Here is a 27,977-nt window from a genome sequence, read left to right on the forward strand (position 1 = left end):
GGGGGAGTTGGGTTCTGAAACTGCATTCATGATGTGAAAATTTTTCTTCTTTAGCATCGTTCATTGGGCAGATTCTTGTCCCAAAACACTTTGTAACCAAGGTAGGTTCACCGTGTGAGGATTAGTCCGTGGACTACTGCACAGCTATTGCGGGGATGTGTGACTGACTGTGAACCACGGGCAGCCTCACTGCAGAGGCTAGAAATTGCTGCCAGCGGCACATTTCTCCTTCTCCAGTTTTCCTCTCGCTCCTGTAATGAAGCCAGAGGATGAGATTGTGTGCCCTGTGCTGAGCTCCTTCAGGCAAACTCCGGAGTGCTGTCAAAACTGCTGATGAGTTTGGGCTTGAGCAAAGGTGTGAAGCATGAAGCGGAGTGGCTGGAGCATGGAGTCATTTCTGCCTCTGCCGGGGAACAGCGTTTTCTGGCAGAGGGACACACGGGCACCAAGGGGCAGTTGCATCCTACGCAAAGCTGCTCTGGTAGCCTGAGTTTTTGAGTGGAAGTACCACGTGGATCATTACTGAGAGCCACCACAGTTATTCAAGTTGGGATTTGGCTGCCAGATCTGACTCCTGCTCTTAGGAAAACTTGGATGAAATGTAGTGCCCCGTGATACAGCAAGAAGCAGACTAGGTGCTCTCAAGGTCCCTTTTGGCCTTGAACTGATACTAATCTGTGGGGAAAAAAAAAATCACAGCTGCATCTGTACTGACACACGACCAGTTCAAGCCCCTGTTTTGACTTGCTGTCAAAAGATTTCTTCAGGAGCGCTGCGTCCTTGCGTGTCATGCTTGGAGCATCTGCTGTGTATATTCCTTGGTTGAACTGCTTCCAGCAGACTTAGCAACTGTGCTGGTGATTTCCTTCAGGAAATCCAACCATGCAGGATAGTGTTTAGCTTATGGGATCATTGCAATCAAGCCCCATAACAGCACTCTTAAGTTACCTTTTTATGGTTTTTTTTTAACCTGTTAACTGTCTCCCTACCCCCAACCACATATCTGTACATCTGGGGGTTTTTCTGCCTTGTTCAAGTGAAAGAGTAAATCCTTTTTGATTTATTCCAGAGCAGCCCTCGAGCTCAGCTCCCGTGAGAGCCTGCTGACTTTGAGTTCAAAAGATCTCACATCTTTGAGGCCAGGCTGTGGTCTTCCATCTTGCCTCAAAGTTAAACTGAAAGAGAAAATTCTTTTTTTTTTTTTCCCCCCTTAAAAAAAGAGAGAGAAAATAAACATGCTGTGTAAGGGAATCTTACCTGCAGCAGAAGAGAATGCCAACATGCAGAATTTCAGGTTAAAATCTGGTTATTTAGCAAAGGCTTTATTTTCAAGCACCTAGCATGTTGTTTAGTAAGTGTTTCACAGAGATAAATATTTCCTTTTAAAGCAGTGCTGTTGGCTGGCTGGGATCCAGCCTGTGATCCTACATTAAAGCATTTTTTGGTGTTTAAACCACTACATTACCATGGTGGCTAGAAATGGTAGTTCTGATCCCTAATTTCCTGCAGATCTGCTGGTAACAATGTCTGGCTCAGGGCAATTTTACATGTGCAAACTCCTGTGTTTGGTCTTCACGTCTGCGCTGAATTTCACCGTGGGCAGGAGTGTTGGTCACCGACATAATTGCCTTGTTGCCTGGTTGATGTTTTCAGGAACGAATGCTAAAATAGGCCAGTGGCATCTCAGTTCAACATTTAGGCTTAAGATCTGCCTCAATCTCTGCATTTTGTTTTCCTTGCTGCCCAAATCGAGGCATTCAGAGGTGGAAGCAAAGCTGCTCGATTGTGGGCTCTAGTGCACATGCCGAGCAAGAATGGCTTGCCTTTAAATGTGGATTTCTAATGCTTAACTTCTAACGTCATCCTGTGGAGCAGTATTAAATGTGTCCAGCAGTTGTTGTGCGTGTCAAATGTCCGTCTTGACATACCAGAGGGGTTGGGTGTGGTTGATACCTTAAAATGCCTGTCATGCTGGAGAGTATAATGATGAATATGAAGTGTTAAGCCCTGTACCAAAGATGAGCTGTGCATCTTGAGAGGAGATGCAGACAGCTATCTGGCACCTATATATATATGTATGTCTATCTATTTATATGCACATATAGAGCAAAATAAGTATATAGGAACTACTATATGCTAGTTTTCTTCCATAGGGCCCCGCTTAGTCCAAATTTATGCAGTTGTTGCTACAGCTGTGTGTTTGGAAGGGCAGAGGTAATAGATGGAAGACCTTTAATATATGAGACCCTCTTAAAAAACAGCTCTTCTGAGCAAGGTGACCTTGGCTCTGCTTCTAACTTGGGAAACCAGCACTGCAGTGGAAAGGAGGTGCTGATCAGTGGGGATAAAAACAGCTTTCCTACCTGCCTCCAAGCAATACAATGATTTGCTGGCGGAGTAAGCAACAGCTCAGCTAGCCCTTGCAGGCACGGTGAAAGTCTCGCATGATGTTTTGCAAGCCGTTCTCATCAAGTCTTCGTTTTGAGAAACCCTTTGAAAGCTTTATGGTCCATGGAACGTGTGCAGGAGAACACCTTGGTGTTCATACCCCCCTTTCGGAAAAAAACACGTCTAGAAAGCCAGCTGAAACTGCAGTCATTTTTTGGCATGTACAGTAAATCCACACAGCTCAGGTTACAATACAGGGACAGGTAATAGACTGACTCTTCTTTTGTTCTGTCACCACTTCTCCTGCTTTTTCTTCAGTAGAGAAAAACCACGTATCGACCTTCTCCCACAAACCTGTGTTCTGAGCCAGCAATAAAGTAGGAAAATGTTTTTTCCCAAATCTAATTTGAAACATGATGACTGGACCACTCTTAAACAGCTTCCAACTTAACAATAAAGAAACTTCACAGAGTGCTTGGCAGGAGCCTCTGTACATAATTTAGATCATAATCAGATGCATTAACACATTTTATATGGATCTCATGGGGGCCAAAAAGATGAGGTGTGCTGGGTAATTTCTTTCCAGATTTCTTTACCTGATTGTTTATTACTCTTGGGGACTTCATTTGTGGTTCACATGTCACCAGCGGAATCCTGCTGCTTCATGTGCCTGCATTTAGAGTAGCTAGTAGCAAGGCTTCAGATAACCTAATTGGGGTGTTATCGTCAGTCTTTCCATCTTTGTGTCAAGGGGAGGATGGAGAGAGTATGTGGGGAGGGAGAGAGGCGAGAGGGACAAAAGCAAGGACCCAATTCTGCAAATTGCTGAGCTTCCCCTGTGCCTGCAGCTCAGGGGGAGGGAAGGTGCTGAGAGTGCTCGACGAGTAGCGTGTTTCCCGCTGAGTACAATCATGAGCTCTGCTTCTAGAGAACTGCACGGGGGAAGCACTCCCTCCCCACCTTTTCGTTTTAGCTGTTAAACATAAGCAGCTCTAATTTTATAAAGCTTCTGAAGGCTTTTCGGCACTCTGTGCAAAGAAACCATCGTATATCATTCGCATTGCTTCATTGTTTTGCCATGAATCCACCCATGCCAAAAGCATCCTTATTGTGAAATCTCTCCTTTGACAGAAAATTCTATTGCTGCTTTGATAAATGATGTTTTGGATTTCTTTCTGCTCTGCTGGTTTGTATTATCCCCTCAAAAGGTGGGAAGTGAAGTTCCCTGTTACTTCAATGTCTCCTTTATACATGCTGAAGTAATAACCCTTCCGATGTGTTTCAAGGGAATTTATTTGTTATTAAAAGCTGTGAACTAGTGTAACATCAGGATTCCCAATCCTTCCCTAGCTGTGGGCTGTTGAGGCCAGGCTTTGCTCCAAGACGCACAGCTCAGGGTTGGGAGCCTGGTCACTGGGGCATGAGGGGATGCTCCTGGGCGCTGGGACTCGCTTCCCCAGGGCATAACCCACCCTACAGTGGCTCAGCTGGCTCCCATTGACCCACACTGTCCCCGTCCGTGGACCAGAAGTCAGCACAACCCAGGAGGTTGGATGTGGCCACTGTGTTCAGGAAGGTGAGAAGGTTTAAGAGCACAAAAGTGGCTGGATTATACTAGCTGGGCTCGGGGCCAGAGAACAGGGGGATGTACGGGCGTAGCCTAGGGGCCACGGCAGCAGGTACCAAAACCACAGAGCCCCTCTTTGCCTTTCTTGCTGCAATGCTGGAATCCAACCCTGACTGGAAAGCGACAGTGTTTTAGTGGCACGGTGCTTTGGGTGCTGCGCACAACCTACAGGCAAACTGCACCAACTAAAACCCTTGTAGCCAAAATGGGTTTGAGTGCAGAAGATCCTTTGGAGGCCAAAGGAGAAGCACTGATTTCTGTTTGCCTCTTTCTTTTGGGGTTTTTTTTTTTTCTTAATGTTTATCAACAACATTTTCCCAGGCGATGATGAAACTCAGCATCCCAGACAAAGCTGGGATTGTAAAGTGACTTACGACAGAACATAATGATGACGAAGAAATGAGTATCCTTAAAAATCAGAGGTGATTGGGTTGTTGACTTCCCATGTACCGAGCGAGTCCCTGTGTCTCGCCCCAGTAATACCAGTGTGTTGTGCTGTTGAAATGTTGACAGGGAGAAAAGAGATGGTGAAGAGCTGAGTCACCTGGCGCCTTTCCCACAAACACCTGCCTTTCCCTGGCTTTTCCAGCTAAGTACTGAGGAATGGTGTTACTTGCAGGATATCCTGCCCCAGGGTATGAAAGTTACAGTTGTTGGACTCTCCTGAATAAACCCTTTCCCCTCCATCTGCTGCTTTTTTGAATCATGAGAGCATCAGAGCAGGCTGATACAGGCTCCAAAGGGTTTGTGCAGCAGGGCAGGCAGGCGTACACGAGAGGGAGAAAATAATCCCCAGTCCCTTTGCTATTTATAGCCAGCTCACAAGCAGTTTCACTGCTTCCAGTGCCCAAATTACCAGCTGTGACTGATGTATTCTCCTTAGGTCAGCAGCACATACAGCAACCGACTTGTCTTGACAAGCTTGAGGGGTTATCGGTTCAGCTGACGAAGTGAGCACAGCGGCACGTTGATTTGGCTGGGGCATGGACACACTTGCTCGGTTGGGCAGTGGAAGGGGGTCTGAGCTTGCTGGGGCGATGAAGGAAAAGGAGTGGTTTGTTTCCTATTTGCTTAAGATCTACTTGGGCTGGACTTCAGAATTATTGATGTTCAACCTGTCTTTGTACCAAAACACTGCGACTGTTCAAACAATTGCTCAGCTGAAACTATTGGATTACCTCTTGCTAAAGCATTATCTGATTTTGGCTTTCTGTTTTGTCAAGCCTCTGAAAATAATAGCTTGCTTTAGCCTTTCATCTCCATATAACCTGAAAGAAGCAGCCATCAGGAGGGGATGTGCTGCTGCCTTCTAACTTCTGTGAGTTAGAAGCACCATGGCTTATCTGCATGGCGCAGGATCCATACAGCCTTCAGTTGTCTTCTCCTTTATATCCTGCATGCATGGCTTAGCTGGGTAAGAACTTTGTTTGCTGAAGACCTGCCAGGTGCTGATCTGTTTCTGCTAGATCACAGCTACTGTGTTCTGTTATTGCATAGTTTGGGTAACCCATTACAGCTCAGGCCTCGTATCTGGAAAAAAAGGTGGTGAAGCTGTTCCAGGGATGTTGTCCATGTGGTTATATGCTGACATGCAAGGGGTAGGCATTGCTTTTCTGCTGTGTGGTTCGCTTGTGTGGCCTGGCAGGTCCTTCTCATGTACGGAAGGAAGAGCAGAACTGCTGCTGAGCAGGGGAAGTGAGGAATTTCGGTTCTCTTTTGCCTAATTTCAGGTGAATATAATCTGCTGTTTGGTGGATGCTGTTTAAGTGTCACAGGGAGGGCCATAGACCTAAGTAAGGCAGAATGGGAAAGATGGAACACTTAAACTCTGCATGTTTTTATTTATCAGGCAGTAGTATCCTCGCTGTTGTGTATGTGTGTGGTTGCCCTCCGCTGGTTGATATTAGAATGACCTCCTTATTTCAGACACTTTTTTTTTTCTTGCCAAGATCAATGTGTTTCTTCAGATTGACTTTGAAGAGAGTCAGAAGCATTTTAGATGCAGAGATGAGTTGCTGAGAACAGGTCAGTGTAACTGCTCACTCTTCGTCTGCAAAGCCACCCTGGGCAAGAGGCAACTTCTGAGCTGGTAAAGCAGGAGGAGTTGTTCAGTACACAGGGATGCACAGAAGGCAACTCTGTCACCGAACGTAGCTGAGCTTTGCTGAGGGGTGCAGGTGCTTGCAGCGGGGTACCCAGGGCTTGGAGAGGTTGCAAACACATCCTGCTGCAAGATGTGGCTCTGAGCAATCTGTCAGCAAAGCCTGGTGACCCCATGGGGCACATTACACCTCAAAATAGGCAGCACGCCCCTTACTCCTGCTCTGTTCAGTGGAGTAGGCTTGAGTTATGCATCAGGCTGAGAATTATGTGACAGTCTTAATTACCAAATCCTTTGCTGACCTTCACTTTTATTAAAATAATCTAGAAGTGAGTTTATCAGCACTTAAATGGCTGTTACAGCAGAGAAGCAGAGGCTTAGAGGATTTAAGGGAACTGCATCCAGCACTTGTGACTTCCGCTCTGGTGTGTTATGCTGTGTCCTTGAAGGTTGCTAATGTTCGCTAAGTTGGATAATCCTGGTCAGCAAAACCAACGACTTGTGGTTTTGGGGTTTTTTTTCCTTCTGGATCAGAACCAGCAAAGTAAGGAAGATAGCTATGTGCCTTACGAGACCATATTAAAGGTGAAAACTTTACTCTGTGCTTAAAAACCTTGGCGTACTGGTATAGTGTATACTAGGAACTATAGATTTTTGACTTCTATGGATTTTGGCAAGACAACTGTTAGAGTAAGGTGAAAGGAAAACGAACCTGAGAGGAGCTTTTGATTTTGGTGAAACTCAGTAGTAACACTTTTCAGTAACAGCATAAGACATTTCTAAAATAAATCCCAAACCTCGTGACACTTAGAATTCAAAGACAGCATCTTATCCATTCTTTTTTCATATTGCTAAAGCAACCAGACAGGATCCAGTCTGGGATGTGCATGCCTTGTGTATCTCTCTGCGTGTTGGATACATGAAGTTGGGGAAATTATTATGTAGTGGTTGAGCAGAGAGATGGGAACGGAGGAGTCCTTAAAAGGATGTCTCTTAACATCAGCCCAACCCATTTAATCTCACAGTGTTGCTCTCATGAATGTTTATCACCTCCTACAGGTATTAAGTCTTATGATGCCACTAAAGCACCTTGAATTTTGATGTGAAAGTGGTATATGTGCCTTAATTGAACAGATTTATTCCTCTATCAAGGTGTAAACATTAACGAAAAGGAAGCACAGTGTGCTGGCAGACTTCCCCCTGTCACCAGGTCATCAGTTCAATGAAGAGCTTATAGAATCATGGAATCGTTTACATTGGGAAAGACCTTTAAGATCATTGAGTCCAACCATTAACCTCACCCTGCCAAGCCCACCACTAAACCATGTCCCCAAGCACCACATCTCCACATCTTTTAAATCCCTCCAGGGATGGGGACTCCACCACTTCCCTGGGCAGCCTATTCCAGGGATTGACAATGCTTTTGGTGAAGAAATTGTTCCGAATCTCCAATCTAAACCTGCCCTGGCAGGAAACTTGAGGCCGTTTCCTCTTGTGCTATTGCTTGTTACTTGGGAGAAGAGACCACCCCCCACCTGGCTGCACCCTCCTTCCAGGTAGTTGCAGAGAGTGACCAGGTCTCCCCTCAGCCTCCTGTTCCCCAGGCTCAGCACCCCCAGTTCCCTCAGCCGCTCCCATCAGACTTGTGCGCCAGACCCTGCACCACTTGGTTGCCCTTCTCTGGACACGCTCCAGCACCTCAATGTCCTTCTTGGAGTGAGGGGCCCAAAACTGTACAAAAAAACTCGAGGTGTGGCCTCACCAGAGCCGAGTACAGGGGGACAATCACTGCCCTGGTCCTGCTGGTCACACTGTTCCTGACACAAGCCAGGATGCTGTTGGCCTTCTTGGCCACCTGGGCACATTCAGCGGGCTGTTGACTAACACCCCCAGGTGCTTTTCCTCCAGGCAGCTTTCCAGCCACTCTTCCCCAAGCCTGTAGCGTTGCCTGGGGTTGTTGTGACCCAAGTGCAGGACCTGGCACTGAGCCTTGTTGAACCTTACACAGTTGGCCTTGGCCCATCGATCCAGCCTGTCCAGATCCCTCTACAGAGCCTTCCTACCCTCCTGCAGATCAGCACTCCCACCCAACTTGGTGTCAACTGCACACTCGCTGAGTGTGCACTCAATCCCCTTATCCAGATCATTGATAAAGACGTTAAAGAGAACTGTCCCCAGTACTGAGCCCTGGGGAGCACCACTTGTGACTGGCCACTAACTGGATTTAACTCTATTCACCACAGCTCTTTAGGTCTGGCCATCCAGCCAGTTCTTTACCCAGCAAAGAGTACACTTCTCCAAGTCATGAGCAGCAAGTTTCCCCAGGAGAATGCTGTGAGAATGCTATGAAGAGTTACTTTTACTATACATTAGAGCTTTATCTACTTCGGATATCTCACAGAAACACATGGAATGGTAGGGGTTGGAAGGGGCCTCTGAAGATCATCTAGTCCAACCCCCCTGCTAAAGCAGGATCACCCAGAGCAGGTTGCATGGGATCACGTCCAGGTGAGTTTTGAATCTCTCCAGAGAAGGAGACTCCACAACCTCTCTGGGCAGCCTGTCCCAGTGCTCTTGTCACCCTCAAAGTAAAGAATTTTTTCCTCATAGTCAGATGGAACTTCTTGTGTTCCAGTTTGTGCCCATTGCCCCTTGAAAGGGGCAGGAAAGACTTCCGCCTTCTCTTTGGCATTTCTTCAAATCATAGAACAAATGAGGTTGGCAGGGACTTCTGGCGATCTCTAATCCAACGTCCTGCTCAGAGTTAAGTTAGCTGTAAAGGTAGGTACGGTTGCTCAGTGCTATGTCCAGTTGATGCTTCACCATCAATGGGGTGGAGGCTCTACCACCTCTGTGGGCTCCTGTTCCAGTCATTTGTTTTTCCCCTGTATATCCAGTCATAGGAGACTACATCAAAAACCTTGCTGATGTCAGGGTGATCAGCATCAGTTGCTGTCTGCATGTAGAATCACAGAATGGTCTGGGTTGGAAAGAACCTTTAAAGACCATTTAGTCCAACCCCCCCCCCCCCCCCCCCGCCCTAGGCAGAGACACCCTCCACTAGACCAGGTTGATCAGACATGGTTGGCTTTCTGGGCTGCCAGTGCACATGTCCAGTTTTCATCCACCAGTACCGACAAGTCCTTCTCCTCAGGACTGCTCTCCATCCATTCTCCGCCCAGCCTGGAGTTGTGCTTGGGATTGCCCTGACCCATCTGCAGGACCGTTCACCTGGCCTTGTTGAACCTCATGAAGTTGACATGGGCCCACTTCTCGAGCTTGTCCAGATCCACCTGACATTTAACAAGCCAGTCACTTGGTTACAGAGGGCAATCAGAGTGGTGAGGTACAATTTGTCCACAGTACGTCTGTGCTGTTCCCAGTCACCTTCTTGCCCTTCAAGGGAACGGCGTCCAGGAGGATTTCTCCATCCATCGCTGCTCACGGACTGCTGCCGGCAAGAAGGTGCCGTGCAGGCAGGTGGGCAGGGTAAGTGCAGCCTTTCCAGTTGCGTTGCTGTCTTCTTTATTCCCCCCCTCTGAGGTGTAAATACCCTCCAGAGCGAGTTTATATTGTTAAAGTTAATGCTTGGAAACTTACTGCAGATAACCTTGGCTTCATCTTGACTTGGCTGCTCATGGGCTTTCATTGCCTTAGCTAATAAAGCCTTTACAATTGCTCAGAGACATTTAAAGTTGTTTAGTGTTTAAATAAAGGGATTAATTTCAGGCACCCTGCTGCTAAACTTGTATGTTTGAATTTTGAAAAAGTGCGTTTTCCCTGTGAGGTGTGAACAGGCTCTGAAAACCGGTTAACTTTTATCAGCTAAATGGACTGTAGCTCCTTGTGAGGAGCTGCTGAACTCTTCGGCATCGATTTACGCTTGCCAGGCAATGGAAACAATTACATTGGCTCCATGAAGAATAAATAGAGAGGGGGTCTTACAGCATGAATACAGGAAGGTGCGTCAGGAACGCCTGCCCTTTAAACCTACTCCTGCTGGTGGTTTTATTGATGATTGAGTCTGTATTTTAACATTTCCGTGCCTTGGTTTCCCTGCCTATAAATTACTTGCTTCTTCCTTTTGGATTATTGAGGACTGGTTGGCTATCATGTATAAAATGCTGTCAAGGTAGGGTGCCAAGTGAATACAAAGTATTTTATTTTTAGTGCCTTTTGAAATCTTGGACTTTTTGTTCTCCCTTTTATCTGTCTCTTTTTCTTTTTAATCACACAAAATGGAAATAAACTCAATCACAGCTGTTGCTGGAGAAGAATCATTAGGCCCATCCAGCTGGCTCTCTCGGGGCCAGCGCGGGATTGTTCCCTGCGCTGCATTTCAGAAGTATTTTATCTCCTTTAGTCTTGCGTGTGTGTGGAGTGATGAGCGTCTTTCACTTCTGTCAGCTCTCTTCATTGATCCAAATGGGAAGGGCTATTTTTAGGTGGCTGTAAGTAAACGGACATCAGGCACTGCAGAAAGGGAACTGGGTTATTTTTGGAAACCTATCAGCAGCCGTTCTGGCAGGTTCTGCTGCAAGTTTTGTCTTCGGTTGGGCTGTCTCAGGTTGTGGTATCAGTTCCCGAGGTTGTGAGCCTGGTTTCTTGGGTGTGATTTGCAGTCCGAATTTGGAATTAGCAGCTGCTGGGGATTGACTTGATGGCATCAGTTTATGGGAATTAATTCCCCCTAAACCAGGCTTACTTGGAGGGAGGCAGGGTGGTGACTGAGCTGGAGATTTTGGGGCAGAGGATGAGGTCAGCTTAGGGGCAACATAAGAAATACAGCTCAAGTGGAGACAAGCCCATGGAGACAACCTCACAGTTCGAGCCCTGGATGAACGTGCAGAAGACGTGGCATCTGTTAGTGGCCACGTAGCAGGTTTTGGTGTGCTCTTGGGCAATTTGCTTGCATTTATTCTGCTTCAGTGGATGGCAGAAGGATGATGTTTTCTTGGTTTTGCTTAGGTTTTTTTCATAATCATTTTGGGACAGCTTCTGCCTCTTGTTGAATTTGTGTGCGGAGCTTGCCAATGCTGCACGGAGCCATTAGGTACTCCAGTTACTCGGCTGTGAATGTGCGAGTGGGAGTCCGTGGGGGCAATGACTAAACCTACACTGTTGCTGGTTGGAGAGCTTGAAAAACCCAAGCAGAAAACATTGTGTATGTGATTTAGTTGCACATTATCTTCTCTCTCAGCAAAGACCCAAGTCTAATTTCAAAGGTCAGAACATGCTCTCACCTGGGTGTTTTGGGCCTTTCATAGAGCAGTTGGAGGCCATTACCTAAAATTAGCTTGTTGCTTGGGGAAAGCTGATATTAGCTCTGTATTAGGACTCTTTTCAAAGCTCTTGATGATCATTAACTTGATGGGCTGCTATTGAAGCTCGTGGGTACAAGGTAGAAAATGGAAGACAAATAGCACCCGATACTGCTTCCTAACTGAAAAAAAAAATCGAGTGGGCTTTTTGGTAAAATTCCTTTTCTTCTAGGGTGGTTTTTGGTGGGGGGTGGTTTTTTGAAGGATCTCTAGTGAAGCTTTCCTAGGCAGGCCAGTGGACTGCCTTTAGCGATGGGCTTATTTTTATTTTCCTCAAAGTTCCTGATGCTCAGACGTGCTGGGGAGCACTGGGGAGGGGAACATGTGATTCTGAAGCAGGCTTAAATTGTAAAGCACAGTCAGATCTGCTATGCAACAGCATTGACACGTTTAAATAAATCTGCTGTTGAGTAATATAGAGTGACATATTGAGAGCAATTAAAAAAAAAAAAAGAAACTCGGCACAAATTTGGGAAATGACTGGAATGGAAACAGAACATAGATGTTAGTGAGGACTTTGGATAAAAGAGAGGGAGGGCTGCTCCACAAAAACAGTGTACTGGAGAACCAGGGTGTCCATCAGGATGGATGACAATAGCAGAAGTGCAAATTATGCTGAAATTATCCCTTGGCACTGGGATCCTTGTATTTCTACTTCTCTACCAACACTGATGGTCATAAGGATTGAAAAGATTAATACTGCCTGGTTCAGAGAGGAGCATGTGGTGGGATGTCAGACAGCTCAGAGAAGGTAAGGTGGCAGTTCTTGTTCTGGTGGCTTTCTTACTGTTGTTCCTCTAGGTCGGTAGTGAGTTGGGTGAGAGTCCCCTTGTACCCATCACTGTAGAGGTACGTAATGCTGTAGAAGGCGGCACAGACCGAATTAGGAGGGTTTGTATTTGAAGCCAGTGAAAGGCAATGGCTTGTGGAGCTTAGCTGTGGAATTTGCTATGAAACCAAGTGCTTGATGTGTGGGTTTTTTGGTTTTTTTGTTTGTTTGTTTGTTTGTTTTAAACAGTTCAGACAGATGAGAATGTACATGATTGATTGCTTCAAAAATTATTTTGGTGGGCAGCTTCGGTTTTTCAAGGGCTCATGCAACTCCTGTTTGCTAGTGGTTAGGGAAAAATTGTTCTGAATAAGCTGTTCTCTGACTATGACTTATGAGTATTTTGCACCAAAGCAGCTGGAAATGAGCATTTAGGAGTAAGGGGTTGAAGCGGATGGATCATTGGTTTGATCTAATACAGCCATCCTCGTGCTTTTTTATTATTTTTATTGGATTCTATACAGTGGTCAAATTGAGTTGTGAATTTTGTGGCTATCTTAATGACTTTGTTCCAAGCCGACACCTTCATGTCTGTCCGCATGGCACGTTCACAGTGGAGTTGGTGGCTGTATCGCTGCGCCTTTCAAAGCATGTGTTTACCGGCAGCTTTCCCAGGCTCTGGGAACATCTCCCCTCTTCTTGGCTGGACATCAGGTATTTACCCTGGACACACGAGCAGCTTTTGTCCTGTGGATGGCAGTAGTTAACTCACATACCAGCCAATCTATTACGGTATTAAGTATAAAAGGGAGATAGCTGTGCTGCCCCTTGCAATATTTTTGTGCGATCTGAGCCATTTATGCCTCAAGCCACTGAGATGAGAGTGAGATGGCACAGCATGAGAGATCATAGGCCTTACTGTTCTGTCCACAGTAACTGATGCAAATGGCCAGAAGAGAGACATTTGTGGCTTCCTTGTCCATTAGGACCTCTCGGCATCTATTCTGTAAATGGTCCCTGAAGCTGACATGAGTTGGAAATGATCTGATCTTTGGGATGATGGCTGGGAGACAGCAGCTTGCGTTGGAAGCGATTGCTTCATCTGCACGAGTGTTGTGCTGGCAGAGTGTCCCACTGCCCATTTCTGAGCTGCTCTGAGGACATTTGGCCCCACTAACCCAGCAAAAATAGCTGTTGTGCACTGGAGGTTTCTGCCTGGAGTATTTTTAAGCCTGATGCGTCCTTGCCAAAGTAGGTTCAGCCTTCCCAAATGTACCCTCTCTGCTGACATTTGGATTCTCTTCACCTTCTGTTGTGAAGGGGCAGGTGGGACTGCGCAGGGTGAGGATTACTTGGGCAATCTCTGAAATGCAGAGCGTATCTGCAATATCCATGGAGCACAGTATCTCTGGGAATTTTTCCTCTGGGCCATGAAAGTGCGTTAGCAATGAATAAGATCTGTCCTGCACATCCTACTGCCAATCTCGGGAAGCTGTTAAGCCATTAACTTTGCAAAAACTTGGCTGGTTTAAGCTGCTCGTTGCTAGCACTAGTCTCACTACTCGTTGCAGTGGATGAATAGCTAAAGCATTTGGACATTACATGATTACATCAAACAGATTGTCTCAAAGCCACAAGGTATTTAGTTGGCTTGCGTGTTCGATACTAGTTAATAAGGATTTCTTTAAAAAGACACTATTGCTTAGCATTACACGCTCTTTAATGGTGTTAGAGTGTTCTAATAAAATGGGACTTTGGCATCTGGTCTTATCTGTTAGTCTTCCAATAACTTTTGAACCTATCAGTTGTTTTCACTCAAATTAGAGGGATAGAGCTCACCAAAGCATTAACTCCCTATAAATGTCCTGAAAATAGGAAACTGAGGCTCTTTATGGGATACTGGAGAACCCCATGGAAGCTTGACGGCATCAAACAGTGAGAATTCAGGCTTCATTTGTGCTGGTGTTCCCAGAAGTACTTGTTGGGGCTACAACAGATTGTATTTTTCTCTGAGTACAAGTGCTGAGCATCGCAAGGGGCCGTTCCGAGTGCCTGACTAAATTAATAGTCATTCCAGCTGTTTCTCCAGCTAGCTAACAGGACACTGTTAGGTTCAGGAGAGCGGCTGGGAAGTGCCTTTGGACCAGGCTGCTTGACAGGTTTTTGATTTCAAAGGCAGAGGATTTTAAAAAAAAAAAAAACAAAAAACCAAAAAACCCACCGCCAACAAAAAAACCCGAATAACCCCACAACTCGCACAAGGAGTCATGTTTTGGTGCCTTGGCCTGGAAGGCAGTGTTGAAGCTAAAAGCTCTATTTGTGGGTTTCAAATTGCTCAGGCTGTATCCTTCCCTGAGGATTACTCATGTTCTGTAGAATTACAGAGTTTGGTGTGATAATGTTTTTCCCCTTTATTTCTCTCTTTTGCACTTTCTCGATGCGAGCAGGCAAAACAGCAGCAAAGCTCTCACAGAGGCTGGAGAGGAGTGAGAGCGCTCAAGGGCTTCCATGGGAGCGTGGCTCTGTTAGACCAGGAGATGTGTGGGCACGGCAAGACGTGGTCTAAGGAGATGAGCAATGCTTGCAGGCTTCAGAAATAATAAATGTCAATAGAGGAAAGCAGTGCCAGGCATCTGCCCTCAAACTGCTGGTCGTTAGCTGACTTATCGCAAAGAAAGAGGCTGGAGGTTGATCACAGGGAAGAAGGACATGGATGAACTAAAGCGATGGGCTGACCGTGCTCATCCGCGGAGAGCGCAGAAGACGCAATGGGGCAATGGGGTTGTGGGAGAGGGAGTACAGGAGAGACTCAAATGGGGGAAGGTGGGATTCAGGCAGTGGAGGAAAGGTGGCGAGAGAGGGGCAAAGAAAACGATCTCGGCAGCTGCATTTTGCGCGGCTACTCCTGTATCCTGCAGCTGTTCATTAGAAATTCTGTTTATGCCACAGGGAGTTTTGGAGTCTCTGAAGCTGACACAGTTTTAATAGACAAAGACATTTTGAGTGCAGCACATCTGCTCTGGGATGCTAAGGAACAGGCTCCATGCGGCAGTGCCATTGGTTGAAGCATTTCACCGTGCTTTTTTTATTTTAAGATCTCCTCTCTTTTATCCTAAAAAGTAATGTTTGAGGTCAAAAGAAGTGCTGTGTTTGCTCATTAAGTTTGCAGCCATTAAACAGTCCTGCCCTATTCTTCCTAATATCCCTGAGTTCCCAGCCCTGAGAGTTGGCAGAATCACTTTTTACTTTGAAGGATCCCAAAGCATTTCACAAAGATGGCCATCGTGGAGGTATGAAGCAGCGGTTCTATAAGAAATATGCTGCATAACATGTGGGAGTGAAAAAAAAAAAAAAAAAAAATCAGTGTGAATATGGGATCACACTCGTGCTTCCCAGAGTACGGTGAGGTGCTGATGCCTCCTGAGCCCCAGGTATGAGCTGGGAACTGGAAGAGTCCAAATAAAATTAAATATGTAAATTATATATATTACAGGAATTTCATAAAGCTAGGGAGTTTTGCTATTAACAATTTTGATGGGTTTTTCTCCTGTTAAGTTTCAGGTATTAAGATACGCTAAAAGGGAGCCAGTCGGTTTGGGCTGCGTCTCGCCCAAGCTGTGACGGTGAAACTCTGCAGGAGGGAGCAGCCCCGTCGGGACCCTCAGCACGGGCACAAGCTCAGTGCAGGAGGGATGCTGCTGCACAGCAGAGGCCTCTTTAGTTGCCTGATTGCTAATATAAAGCTGCATTATTAAAAATTTGGCAAGCTGGGTATATTTAGTTGATCCATTTATTTGTAGGCAGACTCAATCTAACCCTTAGCTTAACTCTTATAACCTGTGGCTTCCCAAAACCCATCTAATCTTGCTCAGTGATTGAATCTACCTTATACAGGTAAAAAAGTTAATTCCTTCCTTCACCTCCAGCTTTGGCCAAGTTCCTTTGCTCCCTCTTTTCCTGACCTCTCTCTTAGACCTTCATTAAACAGAGTAGTGTAACTTTGCCCTTCCTAACTGGTCTGTTACTACTGCATCTGTCCTCCGGTGTTTTCTGTTACGTCTTTCTACCTACCCGTTACAACAGGAGCAGTCTCTGTGCCGGACGGACGTGCTGAGCAGAGTTTGCTGTCTCCCATCCGGCTGCTTCCAGGGACTGGGTGGTGTTAGTCTTCTCCAGCCACGCAGCTTGAGACTAGCTTTGTCGTTTATGTTTATGATATGTTGAAAGCAAAAGTCTGGGCACCAGTGACAAGACAGCACACAGTGTGTGTCAAATTATCCAGCGTTTCAAATCCAAGTGATGACTTCACTTTGTAGAAATTTAATTATCATGCATTCTGCTAGTGCTTATCTTTTATCATACACTCTTCTGCTGGTTAATAACTTCGTTAAGCACACCCACAAGCTTCAGGCACCGTGTTTCATTTTCTCTGTGTATTTTGAAGTGCTGTAGTTGGCTAGTTCCACATCTGCACGTCCTAACCTGTATAGTGCAAACGTCCTGCACAGCCTTTCTTTAGCTGGACTGCAAACATCTGGTATGTTAGGCTGGTCTCTTGGTCAGGTTCCTCTTTGCTTTGCATATCTACAGCAATTAAATTGTATTTCTATTTCAGCCATCATAACACTGCTTTAGCTGGCAGATATCTTACCTGAAAGATCTGTCCCAGTGGCACCTCTTGGTTTCAGAGGAGTTCACCTGGCACAGCGCTTACACCAGCAGCATGTTTACAGCAAGGATGCTGCACGCCGTATCGCTTTGTGGGTACTTGGCAGAGGAGGGAGATCTGTAGATACACTTCATGGTTTTCTCTGAGTGTTTTAGGGATAGGCCACGCCCTGGGGAGCTTGCAGGTTAAAGAGGTGGGGATGAGAATGGCCAGACGTGCATGTTCACTGTGACTTAGTTCACCACTGAGCTGGGTCTTTAGAAAGCCTTGGTGTTGGTTTCATGAGTGAAAGTTGCTCCTGGAGGGGTCCAAAAAAGAAACAGGAGGAAAACGCTGTATGATGCGATCCAGAAGGACCAGTAAAGCTGGGGCCGTTTGTGTGATGGGCGAGGAGGAAGCAGGACAATTGTGAACCTTTCTCAGAAGACTAGAAAAGGCAGAATATCCTTGGATATATTTTTGCCCTATGGCTCGCTTTTTGTTGGAGGTGTGATTTCTCCAGAAGTGGTTATTGTGATTCAACCTCTCTGTGCAGAGTGCGTTTGCATTCTTGTATGCGGCCAAATATGCACAACCCAAAGTCTACCCAGTTTACCCAGTGCTGCCAGTATAACAGCAGTAGTGGGGCTAGGATGCTGTTACAGTTAAAGAGGGACAGCTTTTGCACAAGCCCAGTGGAGGTGGTGTCATGATGGTGTGTGGCATGGTGACATCTTTTTCCTCAAACCTCTGCAGACAGTGAAGATGCAGATTAGTTGAGCCACTGGGTTCCTGCTGTGTTGCATGCCTGTGAGTGCAGCAGAAAGGCATTTAATGTCCCTTCCCTAATTGGGACTGTGTGACTCGAGTGTCTGGTAATGAGAGAGGGGTTTTTACCCATAGGACCCTCTTTGAAGCTAGTCCAAATTAATAGAGTCCTGGCAATAGTTGCGTTTGTGCATCTGAATTTCTAGCTTGCTTTGTAATGAACTGTGTCAGATAAGAATCCGCCTGCTATATAAATATGGGTGATTACGGCACGTCAGGTTATTTAGTTATTTGGCATGATCGATCGGGCTGTCTGAAACAGAGCGGCCTCCACCTCTGTAGTGATGAAGCATTCTCCAAAAAGTGCAGAAGGCCGTCAGCTTGCTAATGAGGCTGTGTGCGGCTGCCCGCCTCGCGCATCGGAAGCTTTTCTGTGAGGAGGGGAAAAGCTGCTGTTAGACGCACAGCAACAAATGGGAAGACAGGGAGCGGGTGAAAGAGCTAAACAGGGAGGGAAGGTACGTTTGGAGTTGGTTAGCCTGGTTAATTTGGCCGTGTAGCACTGATGAATTTAATGTCACTGCACCTAGCTCGGATGTAGCAGCTGGGGTTCCCTGATTTTTTCTATAGGCTTTCCCTGAATGTAAACTTCCCGGCGTGTCTGGGTCACGAGGACTAACTGCTGACCTGCTCTCTTGTCTGCTGAAGTCCATGAGAAGCCACATGTACCATTTCGTGCTTGTTAGAGGCCCTTCGGTGGACATGCTCGCTCTCCAGAACTGGCTTATTCGCTGCGTGTGGGAAATGGGCAAACTTTGCAGAAACCCCACAGACACAGGTTTTTTCCCACAGTGACCCACCTTGCTCAGTCAGATGCTGTTAAACGTTGTGTGTCTTTCTGTGCTGTTCAGGCAATATTTCCTTTTTCTTATAACCTATCCAGGACAAAGAAAATTTTAAATTTGTGCTTAATTATGACCTGAAGAGAGAGGTGTGTAGTTTTGCCTTGGGGGAAAATAATGTGCCTGAACTATCTAGGGCTGAAAACCACAAAGAATACCAAGGGTTTGAGCTGTCTCATGAAGTCAGCATTTGGAAAGCCAGCCCTCTCCTGCCTGGAGTTGACCTCTGCATGCTTCTCGTACAATGCAGAGCGCCTGGCTCTTCACTGTGGTTTTACCTCAAGACAGTTCTTGTTCATTAATTGCTTCAAGGTAAAAGCAAAAAGAGTCTTCCTTCCTCCCACACCTAATTTATCCCTTTTAGTGGTGAAGAAAAATCAGCCACGCACCTGCTCCTCGAGTAGCTTGTGCCATTGCACACGATGGAGCAAAGTACCCGCTTCCTCGGTTTGCTTCCTGCGTCCCAAAAAATCTTTAGCACTTTGTAAATGGGAACGTGGTGAGCAATACAGCATCAACCGCTGTGTGGTTGTACGGATTTACCAGCTTTCTTGTAAAGCTCTGCCCTGCGGTCCCTTGCTCTGAGATTTGGAGGGGAGAGAACTTTGCATCCAGGGTCCTCTGCCATACAGTACCGCAGAACGTAAAAAGATTTGCTCATAAGCTGGGTATTTCTTTGTGTGGAGAAGTGTTTGTGTGCAGCCTGGGACAATAAATAAAACAATATGGCTGGTTTATTACCAGAAAACAACACTAAATAATAAATTTAAGAACTAAAAGCTCTATATGTAAAGTAGATTTTGCAATGCATTATGCAAAAAGCAAGAAGGCACCAGAGAAGGAAACCACTGGAAAAAGGCAGGCTGGGAGGATGGGTGATCTTGTGAACAGTTAGATGTAGAGTGAACTCCAAGCTGGTGCAGCTCCTAGGGTGACCTTGGGCAAGTTGTTTCTCCATACCTCCATTACCTGCTCTCTGAAAACTGGATGCAGTTTTACTGTCTTAAGAATTTCATCAGAATAAATGAATGTTCACGAACCACCCAGTTAACCTCAGCTGAGGTGCATGACAGACCTTCAGCGGCTGCTTTTCGCAGAGGGCAAAGCAGGTACCCGGAAGCACTTGGGGGAGAGAGATCTGCTTGCCACAATACTGAGCATCTCCTGGAGCATGCTCTTGTCCCTGTGCCCCAGATGGGGAACAAAAAGAACATGGGGTGGAAAGCAGCTCTCAAAGGATTTGTCCTCAAGTACCCAAATACCTCTCTGATCCCTCTCTCCTCTCCCAGTTAAGGTTGGTAGAGAGTCTGCAAAGGAGAGGAAGTCAGTAAAGCTCCTGTGAGGTCCTGTGTTTTCTGTTCGGTTGCATTTCTTCCCCCTAGCTCTGTTCCCCATCCAGATGAGCTGTTGGGGCAATTTGCACATGCAGCAGGTTTTTTTCTTTTCTCTCCTCACCCCCAAGGATTTCTGAATTGCAGGAGATGCATTTGTGAAGCCTGTGAGATGAAATGATGCTGTACTGGGAACACTGGTCCTATGCTGTCAGAGCAGCAGGACACCTGGCTGGAGAGAAGGTAGCAAGCACAGTTCGAAACCATGCCTGTGTTGTCTGGGACCTGTTTCCAACAGAGCACGCAAGCAGCACAGGGGAAGAGTAGAAGACCAGGGTTCAACGTATGTGATACTTCCCTTAATATCAGTCAGCCACTGCCTTCTTCAGCACACATGGTTTTCTGACTTTCCTGGAGCAAGCACATGAAGGAGCTCTCTTGGAGTGCGTGCCCAGGACCCCTTTACCCCGCGCATGCCCGGCTGTGGATGGGGAGCATGGCTGGAAGCAGGTCACGCTTTGCAGGGAGCTGCAAATGTGGTGAATGTTCCTTGGTTTAGATAAAAGCTTCCTAAAGCTGGGGTTGCAGTTTATCCCCTGAATTTACAGATTACGAGACCTTTTACCGATTGTGCGTGTAGCAGCGTTGATCTTAGCCTAGGAGAATTTCTCTGTACCTGTGAGCTCTCAAGACGGTACAAATCCCTTGTGATGATCCCTAAGGCTGTAGCACGTGAAGCATTTCAGAGTGAATTTTCCATCTGCTTCTTTTAAAGATCTGCTCTCAAACGTACCTTAAAGCACACACCTAATAGATTTATTCTCCTTGTTCAACTGCAGAAGGAAAATCTTCCAAATGCTTCTGTTCCCAAAGTGATTGGAGATTTGGGGTGTAATCCTTTTCTTTGAGACAGTTAGGAAGTAGAAAGTTGTCATTGCTGAAGGGCTGTTTTGTGTTCATTTCTTTTCTGTTTCACCTGAAACTCTTTTCTGAAGGGGCAGGAATGTGCTGTATTTTCCTTTTTTAGCAAAATGATCTGCTTCTTTTTAAAAAAAAGAAAGGTAATTATTTTTTTTCTTTGATTTCATTTCTAGTGCTGGTGAAAAAGAGACTTGGCAATAGAAACTGTCTATTCAAGACTGCACAGATAAAGCAGAGGAGCCACTACCACGCGCTCCCTGACATCCTTTGCCGTTCATCAGGAGGGAGCCTGTGTGACAGAGGTGGGTACGGTGTCTCGTTCTCCGTGGAGGGGGCTGGCACAGCAGAAAGTTTGTGGAGGTCACATAGCAGTGATAACACTGCAAACCCGTCATTTGATGTGGAAGGAGGGTAAAGATGAGTATGGGTGCACATAGAGTTAGGGAGCTCTGATTTAGCGAACACAGGTTCCCTGTGGATTTTCCTCCTGGAATCACAGTACAGTCTGTGTCACCATATTCTGCCTGGTGGTTAATTATTGCTATGCTGTGCTCTGGAGGACCATAAGTTTAAATTTTCCAGGCTCTGTTCACAAATTTGCTGAGAAAGGGACAACATGTCCCTCATTTTATAGGGAGATGGACAAAAGGAGGTGTAAGCAGGGAGGAATAGGTGTGCTCAGGTGTTTGCAGAAGGACCTTGGTGACTGAACGTTTGCAGAGTAATGACTCTGCGAGCATCCACAGATCCGTTCACTAGAAATGCAAAAAGGAGAACCTCAGGTATTCCCAAAACTTCACCGGCACGGGGAGCACCCACTGTGGAGTTGAGGAAAGCTGGGAACGCTGCCCAGGATTTGAACTAAGATGTGACAACATGTCCAAACAGCAATTTAGTCTCACAGCTCTGCGCTGTGGGAGAAGGAACTGCAGCATGCAAACCTGTCGTGCCTGAGAAGTCGGTCAGGTTGGCATTTGGGAAGAGGCTGTGGTAATTATTGAGCTTCTGATTTCCCAAGAGCTCTCCCTGCCTCTTTTTGTGTGTGTGTGTAATTCGGTCTATCATCAGGCAGCAATGTTGTGTTATAACGTCAACAAGAGTTTCCTCAGTGTGGGGCTCAATCAGTGTAAAGAACTAAATAGTACTTGGGAGTGAGAGGAATGAGTTGGCTGGAGAGCCCAGCAACTAACCCCTTTCTCCTCCCAGACTTCTGTTTGGGAACTCTGGAAATCAGCAGCCTTTTTCCCCAGGGCTGCTTATTGCTCTGAAATACAACACTGAAGTCTCTCTTGGTAAAACCACAGGCTGGGTTTTTAGTTTGGGTTTTTTTTAATTCCTAATAACAATGTGTTACAACCTCAGGCTCTATCGAGTTGATGAGGAATAAAGTCTTAGTAATGAAGAAGAGTCTGAGAGTGTGTCTAAAGTGCTTGCTTTATCACCAGCACATATTTCATACTGACAGTCAATACTTTTTAACTGATCCCAAGCCACGCGTGTTGCATTTCAAATCCCTCCCCAGCCTGCTCTGGTCTTTCCCCTGTGGTCTTTTCCAAGCTAGTGGCAGAGTTAGTTTGTTAGCTTTGGGTTTCTGACCATATGGATTTTTTTTTTTTAATTCACAGCCCACGTTTTTAGGTCAGGAGGATAAAGTTTGTTCTGTGTCAACTGAATGGAAGGACCAGAGGAGCCACTGGAAGGATTAGGTGGCAGAACAGCTGCAGAGGATCATGTGTAGGGTGATGGATTTAGCTTTTCAAGGACCTCAGTTAGCCATTTCATCACTGTTTAGGGCTCATAAATGGGCAAAGCAACTACAAAGGAACAAGATTTAGATGCAGTCTCAGCTGATAACCTTTGGGACTGCCTTTACTGCCTCTGGGGCTGCGGTTTTGTCTGGCCAGTCTGAAGCAGCACATCCACGTGCCTCCTCATTCTTTCTTGGCCACATTTATGATCCCATGTTTCTGTGTTGTCTCGGCACCTTGCAGGCTTTGACCACATTTACCACATGGCATCCCCAAGAAAAAAACCAGCAGAGCTTGTTTTCCCACTTATGCCTTGAAGTCAGGCTGGTTTTTAAATTCACTGGTGTTTGAGTGAGCATGTGCTTTGGTGTTTCCCCTTGGGAAAAGGGTTAATAGAGCGGTGCTCATCTCCTGGCCAGCTGTTTGCAGAAAACTAGTACCAATTCTAGAATCTTTTCAGACCCTGTAAGACTAGGTTCAAATAGCAGGGACTGACTGACTGGTGCATGCGCACGGACAGTGACAGCATCAGCTTTATTTCCTGGGGAGAGCTTTAAAAAGGCGAGGGGGAAAGTCTTTAAATGCTTTTTTTTATTACTTATTTTTGCCTTCAGTCACCTGGTTTGTACACTGGTGCATGCTAAAACCCTTCTGTTATGTAGCAGCAGTCCCAGAGGCACAGTACAAGTGTGCTGCTACTGCCAGGGCTCCCTGTGCCTGACTGACAGCCCCACGCAGAAGCACTGGGAATTTACATTCATCACCAGCCTCTCTCCCAGTCCGGGCAAATACAAGTTGGTGTACAGAGAATAGTATTAAAATGTCCTGCCAGCAGAGCCGAAGCCTCCCCCATCTGCCCGCAGTGACTGTGCTGCCAAGATCTGAGAAAGCTGATTTAGCCTTTTCCTGACTTTTTAGCCCTTTTATCCTCCTGGCTTTCTGAGATTTACACCGGTGCTGCTTGCCAGACAATGTTAGGAATATTAAATTTGTCTTAATTTTAAGTGTCCATACTGCTGTGCAGCTCCCAGTTGTGGGTCGGGTTGGAGGGGATTCCCATTTAATCTTGGGGCGTTATCGGGAACAAATGGCCTTGTAACAAAATAGGCCAAGGAGTTGTGCTTTATTACTCCACTTGTTTCCCCTTTCATTATAATTTTTCCTGGTTAAAATAAAATCTTCCTTTTTATTTTTTTTCTGACACGCACTTGTGTAGTACACTGAAAATTATTCGTGACTTCTCTCTGTTCCTTTGAGGTGAACTTCTGTTTTGCTTTGGCCCGTTTCCAGATCTCTGCTTTAGCTGAGATTTGCTTTTTGCCTTCTATCTGCTAATTCTTGATGAGTAGATGAGAGGAGTATTAAATAGATTTAGTGAAAAATGACCGTCACCAGTGTAGATGACTTTCCTCTAATTAAAAATTGAAGCGGAAATGAATAAGCTTCTCTTGAGGCTGTGCAAGAGTTGACGCTAAGCCCAGCACTATATTCATCAGTGCTGTAGGAAGTCCAGTATATGAAAGAATATCCCAGAAACTTAGGTATCTTGGAGGATGCTAATAAAAGGGAAGGGAGAATTTCTAGTGGCAGCAATTCATGTAGCCTAGATTTAAATCTGTTGTCATAGACCGAAGACTCAGAGCTGAATTTGCCACGTCCTTGATTTTTATGCCCATGCTAGGTGGGCATTCAGCGCCGTAGCAGAGTTTTCCAAGCAAAAAAGCATATCTAAGCAAGCTGATACCACTTGGGTGGTGTGGTACCCAACGGATCCCAACTTCAGCATCTTTGCTTTGATGTACGGTGTAGACTTTTCCAGTTTTGACCAGAAGCTCTCTCTCGTATCTCTTACCTCAGCTAGCCAGCAGAGGTAATCATAACCAACACAAGTACGTTCCCTTTAAACTTTCTCTTGCAACAAATCAAAATTTTCCAGCAGGAAATGAAAGCAAAACACTTCATCTAAAAATTCCTCATCAGCTCTAGTCACTAGACCAGAACAACAGTGATTACACTCAGTTATGCAGTACAAATTCACAGCACTGCTGTGTCCCAGGATCACAACATGCCGTTAAAAGGTGACTAGAGGGAGCAGGTGTACATTAATATCTCCATTTTGTACATGATGAGACAGGGGCTTGCAGATGTTAAGCAGCTTCTGCAAAGTTACACAGCAAGACAGTGGCAGAGGCAGAAATAGGAAACCACATCCAAGGGCTGTGATTTTTCTGGTCTGGCCACTGAAGCATGCAACCTGATGAAAAGCAGAGTGCCCAGAGAAAGCCATGTGTCTGCATCTAATGAATCCTATCACTTTCTCAGATTTACTGGTATTAACCCTGAAGGTGTTAGACATCTATGAAAGTTGCTCTTTTGCAGAGAGGACAGTTGCTTTTAAAAACTAGCAATGTCTTAGGTCACTAAGGGGTCGTTTTGTTTGCATTGTCTGAATATATGATTGTTCTCTTATAGGAATGGTAGAGCATCAGCCGCGGAGCAGCGATGACAGAGACTGACATTCATACGAGTCTCTTCTGGCTCCTTCTCCACAAGGCTGGTGCCTCTGCATATTCATTGGATGGTAATGCAGGATGTTGAGAGCAGCGGTAGAGTTTGGCTTGATCCCATTGTGTTTTTCTTCTGCCGGTTGAGACTTTGAATCACCATGACAACGCTGTGACACTTCCAGCAACGGCTGACTGCAGACCAGGGGTGGGCTGGGGGTGGGTGAGAAGGTCAATGATTGAGTCTAACGGGATCAAAAGTTGCGCCTGCAGCAAAACAACTGTAGAAAAGCCGTCAGCACGACAAGAAGATGAAATTCCCCTTCTATTGGCTTCTTGTTAAGCAGGCACAATAACATTTTTTTTCGAGAGACTTGCTATAAAAACTTTTTTGGTTATGGCTACTGATCCAACGTGATTGGGCGTGCAGCGATTTTTTGAACTCATGACTGGATATACGATGTTGCGGAATGGGGGAGTGGGGAACGGAGGCCAGCCGTGGGTGTTGAGATGGTCCAGTCGGATCCGGCTCACCTGGCTTAGTTTCACCCTCTTCATTATCCTCGTCTTCTTTCCCCTCATTGCCCACTACTACCTAACCACCATTGATGATGCGGACGATGCCGGCAAGCGCATCTTTGGCCCTCGGACCGGCAATGAGCTGTGCGAGGTAAAGCATGTGCAAGACCTGTGCCGCATCCGCGAGTCGGTCAGCGAGGAGCTGCTCCAGCTGGAGGCCAAGCGGCAGGAGCTCAACAGTGAGATTGCCAAGCTCAACTTGAAGATTGAGGCCTGCAAAAAGAGCATTGAAAATGCCAAGCAGGACCTGCTGCAGCTGAAGAACGTCATCAGCCAGACTGAGCATTCCTACAAAGAGCTGATGGCTCAGAACCAGCCCAAGCTCTCCTTGCCCATCCGGCTGCTGCCAGACAAAGACGATGCGACTTTCCCCCTGCCAAAATCCAACCGGAACTGCAGGCTACACAACTGCTTTGACTACTCGCGCTGCCCGTTGACATCTGGCTTTCCAGTCTATGTCTACAACAGCGACGATTACCCTTTTGGTAGTTCCTTAGACCCTTTAATTAAACAAGCCTTTGAGGCAACTGTCAGAACTAATGTTTATGTTACTGAAAATGCAAACATTGCTTGTGTGTATATAATTTTAGTGGGGGAAATGCAAGAGCCTGTAATGCCAAAACCTACTGAACTAGAGCAACAGTTGCACTCTTTGCCATATTGGAGGACTGATGGACATAACCATCTCATCATCAGTTTATCAAGGAAATCGGAAACTCAGAACTTCATTTACAATATCAGCACAGGGCGCGCCATGATTGCCCAGTCCACCTTTTATGATGTGCAGTATCGACCGGGGTTTGATATTGTGGTATCGCCTCTGGTCCATGCTATGTCTGAACCCAACTTCCTAGAAATCCCACCCCAGGTGCCAGTCAAGCGTAAATATCTGTTTAGTTTCCAGGGGGAGAAGATCGAGTCTCTCAGATCTAGCTTGCAAGAGGTTCGCTCTTTCGAAGAGGAAATAGAAGGCAATGCCCCAGCTGACTACGACGATCGGATCATTACCACCTTGAAGGCTGTTCAGGACAGCAAGTTGGACTTTGTTTTGGTAGAGTTCACGTGTAAGAACCAGCCTAAGGCGAGTCTGCCCACTGAGTGGGCTCTGTGTGGAGAAAGGGATGACAGACTAGAGCTACTGAAGCTATCTACTTTTGCACTGATAATCACCCCAGGGGACACCCGTTTAGTGATCTCCGCCGGGTGTGCCATGAGACTATTTGAGGCTCTGGAAGTTGGAGCCATCCCGGTGGTTCTCGGAGAGCAAGTTCAGCTACCCTATAACGACGTGATCCGGTGGAACGAGGCAGCCTTAATCATACCAAAGCCACGTATCACAGAAGTGCACTTTCTTCTGAGAAGCATTTCTGACAACGATCTCCTTGCCATGAGGAGGCAGGGCCGCTTCTTGTGGGAGACCTACTTCTCCACCTCTGACAACGTGTTCAGCACAGTCTTAGCTATCATAAGGACTCGAATCCAAATCCCGGCTGCTCCTATCCGAGAAGAAACTGCTGTGGAGATTCCTCACCGGTCTGGCAAAGCTGCTGGTACGGACCCCAATATGGCAGACAATGGTGACCTGGACTTGGGGCCTGTGGAAACAGAACCACCCTATGCATCTCCCAAATATCTCCGCAATTTCACCCTCACTGCAATGGACATCTACAGGAATTGGAATTCTGCTCCAGGGCCTTTCCACCTCTTCCCCTACACTCCCTTTGACCCTGTTTTACCATCAGAAGCAAAATTTTTGGGGTCTGGGACTGGATTTCGACCAATTGGTGGAGGAGCAGGTGGCTCTGGGAAGGAGTTCCAGGCTGCTTTGGGTGGCAATGTCCCCCGAGAGCAGTTCACAGTAGTGATGTTGACTTATGAGCGGGAGGAAGTGTTGATGAACTCCCTAGAAAGGCTCAATGGTCTCCCGTACTTAAATAAAGTTGTGGTAGTGTGGAACTCTCCCAAGCTTCCCTCTGAGGATCTCTTGTGGCCAGACATTGGCGTCCCAATCATGGTAAGAATGATGTATTTACTTTGGTCTTGGTTCCCAGTGGGGTTTGTGCATTAAAGTTGGCTGTGGCTCTTCCGTAGCGTGTCAGCTCGGCTGAAGTCATCTAGGACAACATTCATCTCATGTGGTTTTAGATGTCTGTACCTGATCTGGACTCTTTTATTAAAGGAGAAAATAGGGGAGATTACAGGTATGACTCATCTGACCCATTTTAGGTGTTTGCACGAGAACACCATGGCTCGTGCTCTGGAAACGCCTGTTTCTCTACTGGCTTTGAAGGGAGGCCGATGTTCAGAGGCGGATGGCTGTGCTGTGTGGATGTGTAAACTTAGGCCAGATGAATTGGTGTCATGAGAGAA

The 27,977-nt window shown here is 46.3% G+C and overlaps 1 protein-coding gene across 17 annotated transcripts in view; it reads left to right on the forward strand.

The window, feature by feature from the left end:
- The window catches only part of EXTL3 (exostosin like glycosyltransferase 3), a 158,325-nt gene that overhangs the window by 94,630 nt on the left and 35,718 nt on the right, over positions 1–27,977 (forward strand). For all 17 annotated transcript variants that reach the window (XM_054821144.1, XM_054821145.1, XM_054821142.1 and 14 more), the window contains 2 exons: positions 20,950–21,078; positions 24,997–27,621. In XM_054821144.1, the coding sequence (XP_054677119.1) occupies positions 25,474–27,621 (2,148 nt within the window). In that variant the 5' untranslated portion in view covers positions 20,950–21,078; positions 24,997–25,473. The remainder of the gene's footprint in view (positions 1–20,949; positions 21,079–24,996; positions 27,622–27,977) is intronic.

The sequence above is a fragment of the Grus americana genome, chromosome 3 (genome assembly GCF_028858705.1).
Source record: "Grus americana isolate bGruAme1 chromosome 3, bGruAme1.mat, whole genome shotgun sequence".
Classification (NCBI taxonomy): domain Eukaryota; kingdom Metazoa; phylum Chordata; class Aves; order Gruiformes; family Gruidae; genus Grus; species Grus americana.